Source organism: Panulirus ornatus, chromosome 58 (assembly GCF_036320965.1).
Source record: "Panulirus ornatus isolate Po-2019 chromosome 58, ASM3632096v1, whole genome shotgun sequence".
In the NCBI taxonomy this organism is placed as follows: Eukaryota; Metazoa; Arthropoda; class Malacostraca; order Decapoda; family Palinuridae; genus Panulirus; species Panulirus ornatus.
The window spans coordinates 6,168,483-6,184,174 of NC_092281.1; the positions used below are offsets into that span (position 1 = coordinate 6,168,483).

At 43.7% G+C, this 15,692-nt stretch overlaps 2 protein-coding genes across 3 annotated transcripts in view; one reads left to right on the plus strand and one right to left on the minus strand.

The window, feature by feature from the left end:
- LOC139766897 (cuticle protein AM1159-like) overlaps positions 1 to 7,672 on the plus strand; it is an 80,226-nt gene extending 72,554 nt beyond the window's left edge. The window contains exons 1-3 of one of the 2 annotated variants that reach the window (XM_071695912.1): positions 5,811 to 5,847; positions 6,826 to 7,022; positions 7,342 to 7,672. In XM_071695912.1, the coding sequence (XP_071552013.1) occupies positions 5,839 to 5,847; positions 6,826 to 7,022; positions 7,342 to 7,513 (378 nt within the window). In that variant the 5' untranslated portion in view covers positions 5,811 to 5,838 and the 3' untranslated portion in view covers positions 7,514 to 7,672. Of the gene's footprint in view, positions 1 to 5,810; positions 5,848 to 6,825; positions 7,023 to 7,341 lie in introns of those variants that run through there. The other variant, XM_071695913.1, reaches the window with a different exon arrangement.
- A 5,520-nt stretch (positions 7,673 to 13,192) lies between these two features.
- On the minus strand, positions 13,193 to 15,209 carry LOC139766900 (cuticle protein AM1159-like). The gene is made up of 3 exons (XM_071695919.1): positions 15,067 to 15,209; positions 13,843 to 14,039; positions 13,193 to 13,523 (listed from the first exon to the last, which is right to left on the minus strand). The coding sequence occupies exons 1-3, from the start codon at positions 15,073 to 15,075 to the stop codon at positions 13,352 to 13,354; spliced, it is 378 nt and encodes a 125-aa protein (XP_071552020.1). The 5' UTR covers positions 15,076 to 15,209; the 3' UTR covers positions 13,193 to 13,351.
- Between the last annotated feature and the right edge of the window lie 483 nt (positions 15,210 to 15,692).

The following is a 15,692-nucleotide window of genomic DNA, read 5'->3' on the forward strand; positions in this document are numbered from 1 at the left end:
ACTTGGAAGGCAGTTATGTTTAGTGATCATCTTTAGTTTCAAAATTTGATTTGAATTACCCTAAAATTGTTCTCTTATCTTGTGGCAAAGTAACAGAATTGGAACTGTTGCAACTAAAAAGTTGTCTTCAGTAATTGCAAATCCATTAAATATAATTTCTGAGAGTGTTAACACGGGTCACTTTTAGATGTCGTGGTCAAGTCGCGTTAGCACTAGTGAAGCGAACAAACGTGGTGTTGTGGTGTTGGGAATAATAAACTGAATCTATACGGATAAAAGCCAAGAAAATGTAGTAACACCGTACAAATCACTCGTACGACCCACATCTCGAATACGCAATGCAAACATGGAGGCCTCATAAACAAAAAGGTCTGGAGAACAATGAAAAATTGAAAGACGTGCCACAAGAAGGATAAGAAGTGGAACTACAATACCTCCTGAGGAAAGACTAAAAGAAACAAATTTATCATCATTAAAGATACGAAAATTGAGTCCTGATATGATTGAAGTTTTATAGGTTTTGTATGGCCTTGAAGGATTAAGTATTCTTTTTCATATTAAGTGACTTTACCCAAACTGGGGGCCGCTCAAGGATCTATAAGCCAAATTAGAGACTGAATGTAAGTAAACATAACAGCTAGAGACTGAGCGTGAACGAATGTGACCTTTATTGTCTTTTCCTAGCGCTACCTCGCGCACATTAGAGGGGAGGGAGTGCCATTTCATATGTGGTGGGTTTGCGACGAGAATGGATGAAGGTAGCGAGTATGAATATGTACATGTGTATATATGTACATGTCTGTATATGTACATGTATGTATACGTTGAAATGTATAGGTATGTATATGTGCGTGTGTGGGCGTTTATGTATATACATGTGTATGTGGGTGCGTTGGGCCATTTTTTCGTCTGTTTCCTTGCGCTACCTCACTAACGCGGGAGACAGCGACTAAGTATAATAAATGAAATATAAATATCTTCTTTTCTTACCGTGTCATTGATGAGTGGAATAATTTCTCATGGTGTAGCGTTAGCATTCTTAACCGTGACGCATTCAAGTGCCTCCCAGGGTCGAGCGCATAGATTTGAATCTTGGTTGCGGCAGTCGATCCTCAGTCAACCCAGCTGTTCATCCACCACCAGGGGTTGGTCGATAAGATGGGTACCTGGCTCAGGCTATGGTATATATATATCTTTCTTTTTCTTTCATACTATTCGCCATTTCCCGCGTTAGCAAGGTAGCATTAAGAACAGAGGACTGGGCCTCTGAGGGAATATCCTCACCTGGCCTCGTTCTCTGTTCCTTCTTTTGGAAAATCAAAAAAAAAAAAAAACGAGAGGGGAGGATTTCCAGCCCCCCGCTCCCTTCCCTTTTAGTCGCCTTCTACGACACGCAGTGAATACGTGGGAAGTATTCTTTCTCCCCTATCCCCAGGGATAATATATATATATATATATATATATATATATATATATATATATATATATACACACCAGTGGGGGGATGGAGGGAGGTGCGGTGAGGTCCCCCGTCGTCATTCTCATCTTACAGCGATGATCATACTGAGCAGACACAACACTGGTGGTAACATCATCCTCATAAGAGAACCGTTGCATCGGTAAGAGCAGGAGGCATCGGGCATTGCCGCAGCGCTCTCTGTTTATCTTTCTGTAGAAATACTTCGTCTGTGTAGCGGGCAGGGCGCCGGAAATTGCGCCGTTGCATGTAATGCAGCCGTCAGGGTTGACTTCCTCCATGTTGTGGGGAGATCCTAGGACTGGACACGTCTCCTGTCTGCAGGAGAGGGTTTCATTGCACTTGTTGATGGAGGCTGGAACATCACCCACCTGGAAGCGGTACTAGTTTCGCTGTAGCTTGAGAATGAGCTGTAAAGTGAAGACGGGAGTTGGCTATGGGGCAAGCATTAAGCAAGGGCGTCAGTAAAGATAACCTCTGTTTTTCCGCGGCGTTCGATAGGGAAGTGCCCGGAAGTCCCAAGAAAGGTTGGCGAGGTGTACAGAGGCGTTGATCGCAGCGAGTACAGCACTCAACCTTTCTATGTAAGTCAAGAGGTCCGGCACGGTAGTGGGCGGTGTTAGAGACAGTTCACCAGGGAGTTGGAGGATGGAACCGTAGGTCAACTAAGACATGGGCGTCTTTATTCATTTCTGAGCGGATGGTGAGGACGATGAAGAGGAGTTCGTCAAGCCAAGCTTCAAATTGGGGTTGCGCCATTGCTGCTGTCTTAACCTGCCGATGGTGTGGCTCAGGAAGGTATGAGCCTGGAGCCCGGTGAAATGGAAGCAACTGTATGTGTGTGTTTGTGTGTGTGTGTGTGAGAGAGAGAGAGAGAGAGAGAGAGAGAGAGAGAGAGAGAGAGAGAGAGAGAGAGAGAGAGAGAGAGAGAGAGAGAGAGAGAGAGAGAGAGAGAGAGAGAGAGAGAGAGAGAGAGAGAGAGAGAGAGAGAGAGAGAGAGAGAGAGAGAGAGAGAGGATGTTCCATAGTGGTTGACCAAGTCTGGATCCTGTTTCAGGGCAGTTACGACCACGGTATAATCATTAGAGCCAGAGGTGGGTACAATCACACCGACGAAGTGCAGTAAGTGTGCATCGGCGACCGGTTTTCCGTACTCTTAACGTGGCGGACGTTAGCAGTGAGCTGGGATACGTAGCCAAGGTGCCAGCTAACCCGAGGTGAATGGACGCCATTTTAAGCAGCGATGGAACATGTCAGTAGTTTATGGTCGGTGAGGACGTAGAACTCCCGACCTTAAAGCAAGTGTCGCATGGCAGGTGGAGATCGTTAGGGGTTCCTTGTCAAAAGTGTTGTGCTTCTTCCCCGCCGGCAGGAGTTCATTCAAGAAAAAAGCGATGGGTAGCCAGTCTCCGCCGATGTGCTAGTGGAAGCGGTCCCCACGACAGAGGTGGAAACATTAGTTGAGAGGCTTGTGGGTGCAACTTGGTGCAGGATGAGCGAGGAGGCTGTTTGCATATATCATTCCTGGTCGTGGTGAAGGCATTGTCTGCCTCCGGGTTTAACTTGTAGGTGACGTTAAGAATTCTTCTTGGTACACTTTAGGAGGTCGTGCATTGGGTTGAGGATGTCGACACAATGCGGAATGATATGAACGAATAAGGTGATGGTTCCCAAGAACACACGTATCTTCCACGGTGATCACTGGCCAAAGAAAATCCTTTACAGCGTCCACCTTATTTCTCATTGGCTGGATGCCTTCCACAAATACCTAATGGCCGAGAAGAGTGAGCGAAATGACTCCAAACACGGATTTGTCAAGATCGACCTGACCTCCATATTCTTGTGGCCGTGTCAAGAGCTTATAAAAGGGTCGCAAACGTAGTTCCACGTCGCAACTGTCCGCTAGAATTATGTACATGTATGCATAGCAGCTGGATACGCTGCTAAGTGCTTGGTTGATAAAATGTTGGAGCGTCTGAATTGCATTGCTCGATCCAAAAGGCGTCCGGACGAGATCAGATAGGCCGCAGGAGGTTTATCATAACTGTCTTGAGGATGTCTAGAAGTGTTTACAACGAGGTAGTCTCCACAAGGACAAGGACACCACCCACCTGGGGCAAAGATCGTCATCATGCACAGGAGAGATGCACAGTAGCTGAGTGAGAGGAGCATGACTTTACCTGCTTCATCATTATGCTGAACTCTGTCTTGGCGACCTTCACACGTTGAGGAGGTGGAAAGGGGTGGGGGGGGGCTCGTGGTCTGGCTCAGCTTTAGCTAGCTTGGTAATATCTGAGACTTCCACCCAGATGGTGAGAGGCGTCGATGTATGAGAGGTGAAGATAACAGCAATGTAGCAATGTATTTACCTACTGGATTGGGCAAAGGAGTCGAACACTCGCGGGGCCTCATCTCTTGAACATTCTCTATTTTCCTACGACTTTTTAAACTTCTGTTTGCTATTCTCATTATCATATCCTCATTCACTTTATTCCATTCGTCCACAACTGTTATTGTATGAAAGTACTTCTTTACATCTTTCCTAACAAGTTTCTTGCTTGATTTCATGCTATGTCCTCTGGTTGTTCTATTTCTACACCGTTCGAAGAACTGTTCACTGTTTATGTTATCAACCTGGTCTAACAACTTAAATGATGTGACCAGGTTACCCCTCACTCTTCTCTCTTCCATGGTGAGCAATTTTCGAGCTTCCACCCTTGCTTTGTAACTCAGGTCTCTTAATTTTTGTACTGTATCTTTCATTCTCCACTTGTTCTTCTCTATTATCTTTCTGTTATGTTCTAGTCTTAGCCTAATGTAAGATACGAGCAACTTTCTGATCGTTTCATTAACTATACATTTGATGCCATTCAAATATTTGATAGCATTAAGTTCGTTTCATTAAATATTTTCCTAATGTGGACTCTGACGACATGTCAGAGACAATGTCAACTCCCACGTCTCTCTCACACACAGTTTCCAGCAGTTTATTTCCTGCTACACAGTAATCATACTGAGGCCACTATCACTGTCCCATTCTCATTATATCACACTGTTCTGGTACAGAAGTGTACAGAGGTTCCATGACCTATATCTTATCACGGTCTTGCTGTTCCGCGTATCCTGCAGCGCCACCTCCCCTACCTGAGCTCTAGTCTGAATGAGTATTAGGCAAGGAGGAGGCGAGTGTTTACTCACACTTCAGACTCTTGACCTTCTTTACTGCATATGATGTGACGACATGATGGGGCTTGCTACTTACATATGATGTGACGACATGATGGGGCTTGCTACTTACATATGATGTGACGACATGATGGGGCTTGCTACTTGCATCAGGTCTGAAGACCTAAAGTTAACTTTTTTCAACCAAATACCTGGCAGACTTATGACGTTCTGAAATAATTCCATTTATTTCTTATATTTCTATGATCAGTTTGTTGTATAACGTAGAAAGTCTGTCAACCGCACGCACCCAGACAAATGTACCTAATTGAAAATCCAGACTTATTTCAAGGCTAAGTTCCTAAAGGCACTTATGGACCATATAATCAACTTGTAAACTAGTTTATTGACTTATTTTTCCTAATCCTCTTTGGTTTACCTCGTCCTACTCCGTTCCTAAATCAGATTTAACTTGATAATGAAAGAACCTGAGGACTCCTCTTATATGGCTCCCAAAGCTTACTGATGCACTCCACTTCGGAGCAGGGAACGATAGACTCCTTTAGAGTGAGAAGGTCTTTGATAAGGCTGTACTCCTTTCCGTCAGTTGACTGTGCTACAGACTTCTCGTTCGTGTTGTAACTCTTGCTGATGGAATCCGGGTCACTGCAAATTTGTATAAGAAGATTATTTCCATTTTAATTGAATGATTTTTTTCAAATAAAAAAAGAGATCATAGAGAAATCAAGACTGCATACCATTACCATACCTTTATGGGATTGGTCTGCAGATCAAATACTTTAAATAATGTGTCTTCGCTCCCTCGCCCGTCATGACAGAACACCTTAGGTTGACCATGGAATCTGTTTACCTTCCTCCTGTTCTGTTCTGTTCTGGTCTTAACTTTATACTTCGTCACCGGCCTCACATGAAAAAACCCTCTGACGAATTCTTCAACTCGAAAAACCTGTCCTTGTAGTGAACAGCTAAGAGAAATGTTTGATGTTTTATTACCCGACAACTACCAGTCTTCTCATGCTATTGACTTAAGACACCCCACCACCTCCCCCTCCACTCCACCTTCCCTTCACTACGAAGCCTTGAGTGTGCTACACCAGTCCGAGGTCCACTGGGGGTATATATACCTGGTCTCCCGTAGCAGACAAGCAGCCTCAGCTGATCCTCACATCGACAACATGAAGTTTGTGAGTACATAGCAGTGTTTCTGATGAAGTAATCTCTCATCTATTCATCTCTAGAGAAAAACAGCTCAGGGATATAGGTGCTTTTTCTTCAACAGGTTGTTGAATACGGCATGATTTATCACAGTGGTTGAAAGCAGTCTATTTCAGCTTCATTATTTGCACCTCCTGCGTCATATGAACAAATCGCTAGTTTTTCAGTGTGAATTATCAGTGTGCTTGTCTGCCTCTACCACACTGTGTCAGTTTCTGATATCTCCCAGTATCACAAACACCCCTACAGGTGCCCAGTGGTCGCTTGAAAAGGGTTTCCATTTTATAACGTTATTTTCTTCGGGACTCACTCCAGCTACTCCCAGATTTCCACCTTTACACTTTGTCACAAAATCTTTCATCATCATAGTTTCAGTCGTACAAGATTCATGTGTTATGACCATATACTTCGCATCGCTAACTGCCATTTTCAGCGCTTCTGCTATCAGCACCAATTTTTCTTCTTCTTCCTTCCAAACTTGCTATCATACTGGTCTCATCTCTTCATCTATACTGCGGGGAACGTCTTCAACCCTATGTTTTGCATCCACCATAAAACACTGACTAACATGCGTTGTGGCCTGTGTTCCCCTGAGTGCTGATAGGTCAAGGATCTTTCTAAAGCTGTGACCCACATAACCCATGTCTGCTTCTCATCATAAGTGTCAACACAAAACATTGTGACGATGGTACATAAATGTTGATGGTTTAAGTTTTTTGCAAATTCATATTGGTCATACGCGAGTACATGATCGATTATGTATATACACATACGTCTCTAAGTCGAATATTGTGGGTTGTAAGGCTCATCTCCTTGCTTACAAAGGAAGATAATCTAGTAACATTTGTTTCTATGTATAAGACTACTAGAATATGATGTTTTAAGGACCTCCGCATCTCTGGTTGAGAATTTGTACCAAACAGCCTTGTCTTTCTCTGGTGTATCAGGTAGTGCTGGCGTGCGTGGTGACCCTGGCCCTTGCAGCCCCCAGGCCTGATGAGACTGCCGAGACCCTGGTAGATGAGCGCAGCGACTCTGGCGACGGAAACTTCAACTACAACTTCGAGACCAGCAACGGGATCTACGAAGAGAGGGTGGGCACCCCTGGCGAAGAGGGTCAGAGCAACATGGAGGGCACCATAAGGTAAATAAATCTTCCAAGGACATCACCTGTCGTGTCCATGTGATACAAAACTATGTATTACGATCTATTCCTTCTGTTGATGTATCTGCACATCACTTGTCTCTTAATCTTAGGGCCTTTCATGATTTGGTAAGAACCCATGAACGCCCTGCTGTTGTTTTTGAGATAATTTCTGCAACGAATGTGTCGAGGAGACATACCTCCTTTAAGGTCAAATACATTTAATTCTGTTGAATTTTGATTCATGTAAAAGTTATACCGTACAATGTGTTAAGATATCTCTCGTCTTCATGTAACCTTACCCAATTTCTCCTCAAAGGTTCACGCTCCCTGACGGCACCTTAGCTGAGATCGTCTTCGTCGCCGACGCGGCCGGCTACCGTCCCGAGTCCCCGCTGATCCCCACGCCCCACCCACTCCCCGCCCACGCCATCGAGCAAATCGCCTTCGCCGAAGAACAACGCGCCCTCGGTGTTGAATTCGAGAAATAAGGCGGACGCTGGCACATTCCTGGATAACAACACTGCACCATACCCCTTCTCTACACTGGAAATCTTGTCCATTATTTCGATGTATCCTTCAGCATGCCAATCTTCTGTACACAATCCAGCCGTCATACCTGCATACAGTAAATAAATTTTTCTGCATCATCCCGTTTTCTTTTACTTGATCATCATGATATTTCAGACGGTGTGGCCAGTGTTGCCCTTATATTCTGTCTTATATTCTGTCTTTAACACGTCGAAAAGTAGATAACGATCATGTGTGAGGAACGCAGCTCTTACTGTGCACATGACATCACGCCTTCATGATGCTTCTTCATCTCTCCACCACCTTCAGTGATACACAGTCGCAGCTCACGTCACCAGATGGGAGATGCCCCGGGCAAATATCGATGTTTACTTGGGCGTTTACAGTAAACCCTACTTTTTAAAATGTTAACATTAGAAGCACAACAATGTAAGTACAAGTGGAAGGCGAATAATTTGATAAGATTTCAGCTTCTTCTGGTGGAACAGCTGTCTTGAACTCTCAACCCTTCCCTAAAATTCTGTGTGGAAGGAGCAGAGATGTGTGAGTCGAGAGTGAGCAGAGATGTGTGAGTCGAGAGTGAGCAGAGATGTGTGAGTCGAGAGTGAGCAGAGATGTGTGAGTCGAGAGTGAGCAGATAACACTCAGTACCCGGTGATAAGAAGCATACCTGGTGGCTAGCAGAGTCTCAATACTCAAGATAAACAGATGAATGCTACTGCTGCTGCCTTATTGCCTCCACCAAAATAATGTTTACGATAAAAACATTCGGCTCATTTTTCTCCCTCATTAATCCATGTGTTATGCATGAGGCGGCGGATGAGGACTGGCGACCACGACCATGTAAGGAATCATGGATACTCACCATTATACAATGACATGTAATCAAGGAATGACTCGTAATTCTCAAGTACTTCTTACATACCAGTTCTCCAACGTAGACAGCAGTCTCACAAGATTGCTGTCTACACTTGAATATATTCGAGAGGAAAACTGTGGAAGGTGACCAGGGAGGGAGTACTCACCTAAGTGTTAGGAAGTTTAGTGATGACTGTGTAGTTAGCCAGCAGCACAGAAGCTGTTCACTTCCACTCCCTTACCTCGGGTTCCTGTTATTTTGTTCTGCCTCACCCACAATTGGGTTGCTCACGCTCTCTCCCTCTTACTCATAACGCTCAACAACACGTAACTCACATAACTCATAATTTGCAGTTCTAGATTTTCCTGCGGTGAGCGCTACGCGCTAGCCCTGCCCTTTGGCTGATCCTCGTAAGTGTATACTTCCCAACTTTTTCTGTTTGGAATAAAGTTATTAAGTAAAAATAAAGTCTTAGTAACATGGCTCAAATTACGCAATTATCATGGCAATGATTTCTTTAAGGTTCAGCTGTCTCCACTTCCGCTAACAGAAGGTTTATATCTTTATAAGCTTCTGCTGTTCTGTGTAATCATCTATAAAACCAATTCTGTATCTTCAGCTTTTCTTCTTCTGTGAATTAGGACAAGGAGGATGTGCGTATGCAGTCCTGTAATAACCACGTAGCATCCACTACCCTCCACTGTAATGACCACGTAGCATCCACTACCCTCCACTGTAAAGATCACGTAGCACCCACTACCCTCCATTGTAATGAGCACATAGTACCCACTACCCTCCATTGTAATGACCACGTAGCATCCACTACCCTCCACTGTAATAACCACGTAGCATCCACTACCCTCCACTGTAATGACCACGTAGCATCCACTACCCTCCACTGTAATGACCACGTAGCATCCACTACCCTCCACTGTAATGACCACGTAGCATCCACTACCCTCCACTGTAATGACCACGTAGCATCCACTACCCTCCACTGTAATGACCACGTAGCATCCACTACCCTCCATTGTAATGAGCATATACTACCCACTCCACTCCACTGTAATGACCACGTAGCACCCACTACCCTCCGCCTCCACAGCTCAACACAACCTTGCATGCTACACTAGGTCTGACCTGGCCAGGGGTATAAATAACTCGTGTGCAGCAGGTATCCTCCCTCCTCAGTTGAACTTCTCACCGACGACATGAAGCTCGTAAGTACCCAACAGTCTCTCTGATAACCTGCTAATGACCTGCTATCATTAGTTCAGCTTCAATTTACCCTTTCAGTTATTCATCATTTCAGGAAAAGCAACATGTAACATGGGTTGAAAATTCGCTTCATTCTGGGAGCAGTTTGTTGCTGTAAGTAATTCTTATCATCTAATCCTAAACAAATACTGTTGAACGAGAGATATTTTCCAGCTCATGAGCTTATCATCCTCTTCGAGGGTCATTCCAGCTACTCTCAACTTTTCATTTCTTAACAGTTTGTCACAAAATCTTCCATAGTTTCTTAAGTCCCAAATGGCTGATGTTTTGATGGTACACTTATCATCACTTCCTGCATGTTACACTGCTCATGATATTGATGCCAATGATCCTTTTTTTTTATCTTTCTACTTCTTCTTCTTCTTCTTCTTCTTCTTCTTCTTCTTCTTCTTCTTCTTCTTCTTCTTCTTCCCACGCCATTCATCGTAATGGTCTCAGTTATCCATGTATATCGTCAGACGCGTCTCGGTTCCTCTAATTTGCATCCCTCATAGAAAGTTGACCAGTATACGCTTGAGTTCCCCGGCGTCCTAATAGGTCAAAGAACTAGCCAAGGCCATGATGCATATCAAGGCCAAAGAGAAACTTGCTTTTCTTTCTGTCTATATGCACTGTGATACACAGGGTCTATATCCACTATGATACACAAGGTCTATATCCACTATGATACACAAGGTCTATATCCACTATGATACACAGGGTCTATATCCACTATGATACACAAGGTCTATATCCACTATGATACACAAGGTCTATATCCACTATGATACACAGGGTCTATATCCACTATGATACACAAGGTCTATATCCACTATGATACACAGGGTCTATATCCACTATGATACACAAGGTCTATATCCACTATGATACACAAGGTCTATATCCACTATGATACACAGAAGTAAGTTCTTAATTCCACTCTCTCTTTACGAGTGTAACCACCTTGCTTACAGGCACCTGTGTCGACAAAAAAGGGATATCAACGATATTGACCAGATGTTGACTGTCAGTCTTTTTTCCACGTACATCTCGATAACGTGCGTTAACGTGACTGATGTGTCATCACATAGATACATCTATAACCTGACTGAAGGGCTCCCTGCCTTGTTTATTGTGGAAGAATATTCAGTGATGTCACTCACGTGGATATAGAATTGTTTTATCATTTTTCTATGGGTATGATCTTGTTCTGTAAAGACTTCCACAACAGTGGCAGAGAAACTGAACCTGACAGTCCTGTCCTTCTCTGGTGTGTCAGGTAGTGCTGGCGTGCGTGGTGACCCTGGTCGTCGCTGCCCCTAAACCCGACAGGGATGCGTAGACCCTGACTGATCAGCATAGCGACGACACCGGCGATGGAAACTTCTACTACAGTTACGAGACCAGTAATGGAATCTCCGAGGACAGAGAAGACGGTACGGGCAGAGAGGGTCAGACCAACATGCTCGGCTCATACAGGTAAGCTGCAGGATATTCTCTCTCTTGATCTTGATCTTAATGTTACTGTACCAGTTTGACGCAGGAGTCCCTCTTCCGTGGAACAGATCCTCGATTATCCTCCACCTCTCTATGCAGTGACAGCTAGATCATACTGCGTTATTGTCTGCAAATTGTGGTTTCTCTTTTCACATAATTATTCTTCCAGCTTTCCGCTTCCTGATGGAACCGTCGCCGAGTTCACCTACCTCGCCAACGAACAAGGTAACCGGGTTAAGTCACCGCTGCTGCCCACGCCCCACCCACTCCCCGCCCACGCCCTCGAACAGATCGCCTTCGCCGAGAAGCAACGTGCCCGAGAGAGTGATTACGTGAAATAAGGCTGAGGCTGGTTAAAACCCATGATCATTCTGCTGCATTCCCACCTCACTCTACACAGGAACTTTTCACCACAGTTTCAACATATCCTCCAACACGTCACACCTCTGCATACAATCCATCACTAACCCACTGTACTTGATCAATAAGATTTGTGACACTTCCTCTTGGCTCTTTACTTAATCAGCGTCGTATCTATTGACTCCGATGGTATTGCCAGTATCACCTCTCTATGTTTTACTGGACCAAAATTTCTATCATAATGATTTGTATAGGTTGCGACCTAGAAAACATTAGCGATCTTTTAAAATCAGCTGTAAATACATGAGACATGATAATGCTTACTTTATGCAGAGAACATCTTGCATCTATGAATATTCCATAACTCATTATAAAGATGATTTCCAGATCTAATAGCTGGGTCGACCTATATATGAGGTAGATTTACAGACGAGTACATAAAGTACATTCTTGATTCATGGCAGCCTATACCCTGTTCCCTCAGATCTGATAGCTGGATGGCCACAAAGCTTAGCTGGTATTGGTGGAGACGAACAGGTGAAGGTTGTGCGTAGAACCTGATGCTTTGTTACCCTAATTTGTCGTTCCATTACCCTCAAACACTTAGGTCGACCTATAAACAAGGCACATCATCAGTTAATGATTTCTTGGCCAAATATTAAGAGTCGACCTATGCACGAGGTAGACTTATAGACGAGTATATACGGTATATTCTTTATTCATAGTATTATACTTAGCAAGGATAAAAACAAAACAATCGAAGCCACATAGGGTGGAAAGGTAGAATGATGTTTAAAAGGAAAAGTAAAGCTGGAAAAAAATGAGGTCCTTATGTGTATTTAAACTCAAGTCTAAAAAGTGAAAATTTTATAGGAACTGCTAACTTACAGGGGTATACTGTCAACCAGATTTTCCAAAAGGCAGGGATGACATGTACTGCCCACCTCAGGATAAGAAAGAGATACGGAGAACGAATTGTATGAGTTATGTGTTGTGAAGTTTTATGAATGAGACTGTACGTTTGTGGACTGGATGCCAGCAGCCCACGTGTGGGTGAGGCAAAAAGAAAATATAACTACCTGGGCCTTATGAGTTACACTTAGGAGAGGCGAATGGAGGAAGGGAATTCCACAGATTGCAGTCGCATTTTCCAGTTCCAGGTATTTAGAACTGGACCACAGACAGGTAACTCCTGCAGAACATAGACAGGAAAGTGACATCAAGGTAGATGGAGAGGGATGTGTGAAGAGAGGTTATAGATGGAGACTTTGATAATGTGAGAGACTTTTTATTCTACTTTGACTAAAAGAAAAGAGGATGAAAAGCCACCTCAGATGTGCAAGTTGTACCCCATATTGGGGAGAAATACATCCCCTGCAAACATAAAGCAGTTGTTCAGAAGAAAAACAATTGCGACATCTGTTTCCATTTTCAGTTCGCGAAATATATTCTTTAATGACAACTAAGATAAACAATTTTCCAAGAGTTATATCGTAATCCAAAGTTATCTACACCTGTAGCAGACTTGAGAGAAAAACTACATATGATTTTGCAAATTTTTTCCACATTTTATCGTCTGCTACTGTCTTGTGACGAGAAACATAGTTAAGGATCGCTACGGAAAAAGAATCATTAAGGACGACAGTGAGTGATCAAAAGACATAGAAACTGTTAGATGATTTTATTTACTGTGTACATGTCTGAGTACTGGGTCGTGTGGAGGGTCTAGCATTCTGAGGGTTACTGCATAGCTGAGGGCGAGACGTCCTATATACAGGATGGTTAGTGGGCAGTGGGTCGTCAAGGAGGAGGTCGGTTTTTTGGCTTATTTGTCAACCTCAACCCCAAGGCGACGCTGTTCTTCGGCGAAGGCGATCTGCTCGATGGCGTGGGCGGGGAGTGGGTGGGGCGTGGGGATCAGCGGGGACTCGGGACGGTAGCCGGCCGCGTCGGCGACGAAGACGATCTCAGCTAAGGTGCCGTCAGGGAGCGTGAACCTTTGAGGAGAAATTGGGTAAGGTTACATGAAGACGAGAGATATCTTAACACATTGTACGGTATAACTTTTACATAAATCAAAATTCAACAGAATTAAATGTATTTGACCTTAAAGGAGGTATGTCTCCTCGACACATTCGTTGCAGAAATTATCTCAAAAACAACAGCAGGGCGTTCATGGGTTCTTACCAAATCATGAAAGGCCCTAAGATTAAGAGACAAGTGATGTGCAGATACATCAACAGAAGGAATAGATCGTAATACATAGTTTTGTATCACATGGACACGACAGGTGATGTCCTTGGAAGATTTATTTACCTTATGGTGCCCCCCATGTTGCTCTGACCCTCTTCGCCAGGGGTGCCCACCCTCTCTTCGTAGATCCCGTTGCTGGTCTCGAAGTTGTAGTTGAAGTTTCCGTCGCCAGAGTCGCTGCGCTCATCTACCAGGGTCTCGGCAGTCTCGTCAGGCCTGGGGGCTGCAAGGGCCAGGGTCACCACGCACGCCAGCACTACCTGATACACCAGAGAAGGACAAGGCTGTCAGGTGAGCTTATACATCACTAGTTATGTATCTTTAGCGTGACATTTCTGTTGAATCTCAAGATAAAGAAACAGATAAGGGCTTTATTGTTTATCATTACCATCTTTTACGTTATAGGCTCAAGTCACAGACAAAAGTCCATATCAGGGCCGGGCCTTAACTGAAATATAGAGAGGTTTATGAAAATTAGACAGGAGAGACAGGGGTAAATGTTTACGAATTCTGAAGGAAGTGAAAAACCTGTCTTTAGAAATGTCCTAGTTAGGCCATAGTCACTGGGAAACAATTAAGTTAGAGAGTTCCAAAGCTTCGAGTTGATGGTAAAAACCAGTTATCAAAACGGCCCACCCTTAGAGAGCGTATGATATACACACATATATACATAATCACCTCAGGTTCCTGCAGCCTAGGGTTGCATCACTTCCAGTGATAGGTAAATGTAGACTCCTTTGGAGTGAAAGATACTGTGACGATACTGCACAACTCCAAAACATATAACTTCAACAAAAGTGACTTTCCCCTCACAGTGTAACCCCCCCATCCCCCGTGTTTGATGCTTTAGGGAGGATGTGAGGAAGAAGAACTGACAGGTTCCCGTTATTCATAAAGTGAAAGTTGGGAGCATTATAGCTGACTGTGTATAGAGATGAATATCAACGCCAGTAAACGCAAGTTCTTAACAGCGAAAAAACGGTGGTAGAAATGTACCCAACTAATACTGATGATACATTCTATAAAAATGACAACAACATCCTCACTGACTCTGTGGTTTGAACAAGTTTCTAGATTAGGTTAGGACAACAGGTCGAAACGCTCCTTCTATACACATAATTTCCAGTGATCTTTGTGAGTTTTTGTTATCAGTACCAGATTAATGGTAGTATTAAAGTGAGGATAAGGTTAACTACTGAGCAAGCTTTACCCTAAGAAATTAAGAATGCATGAAAGTTTTTGACTGATGATTATCCATAAGAAACACAGAACTTGGTGTATACTCACGAGCTTCATGTTGTCGGTGTGATGATCAGTTGAGGATGGCGTGCACCTGCAAGAGACCAGGTATATATACCCACACTAGGGTCAGGACAGGTTGGTTTTGGACTGGTCTGGCACTGAAGGTGTCAGGGTGAAGGGAAGGTGGGGGAGCAGGCTCATTACGACGCCGGGTACGTTTTCGACAGAGATGGTCCGCCTCCCAGACACGTCAGAGTGTGTGTTCTCCTGAAGTTGAGGGATCTGTCAGGGTATTGAAGCAAAGGATGGGTAATGCTTCCAACGATCACACGATACAATGAGGACGTCGTCACAATGCGTAGGATTTATTGTCATCTGGTGAATTTAAGATGAACTTGACTATCATGTATTTAGTAACAATTTTGTTAAGCTATTTGTTGCGTTACATTTTTGAGAATTTACAAGTGATATGATGACTGTATTCCTCAAACTCGTATGGCTCTCGCCCTTGCAATTCTATCACAGAAGTTTTTAAACTTTCCTGTTATATATATTGGAGGAAAAACGTCCTTTTTTGGTCGTCCCTCCTTACATGTAGCTATACCCATATCTTGTAGCCTCTCTTCTAAGTAAAGGTGTTCTCGTACGTTAACATCAACATAGCCTTATGA

Bases quoted from the DNA above. Each gene is read 5' to 3' on its own strand.
- LOC139766900 (XM_071695919.1), bottom strand. The intron at 13,524-13,842 runs GTAAATAAATCT...TTCTCCTCAAAG, and splicing joins AACATGGGGGGCACCATAAG to GTTCACGCTCCCTGACGGCA.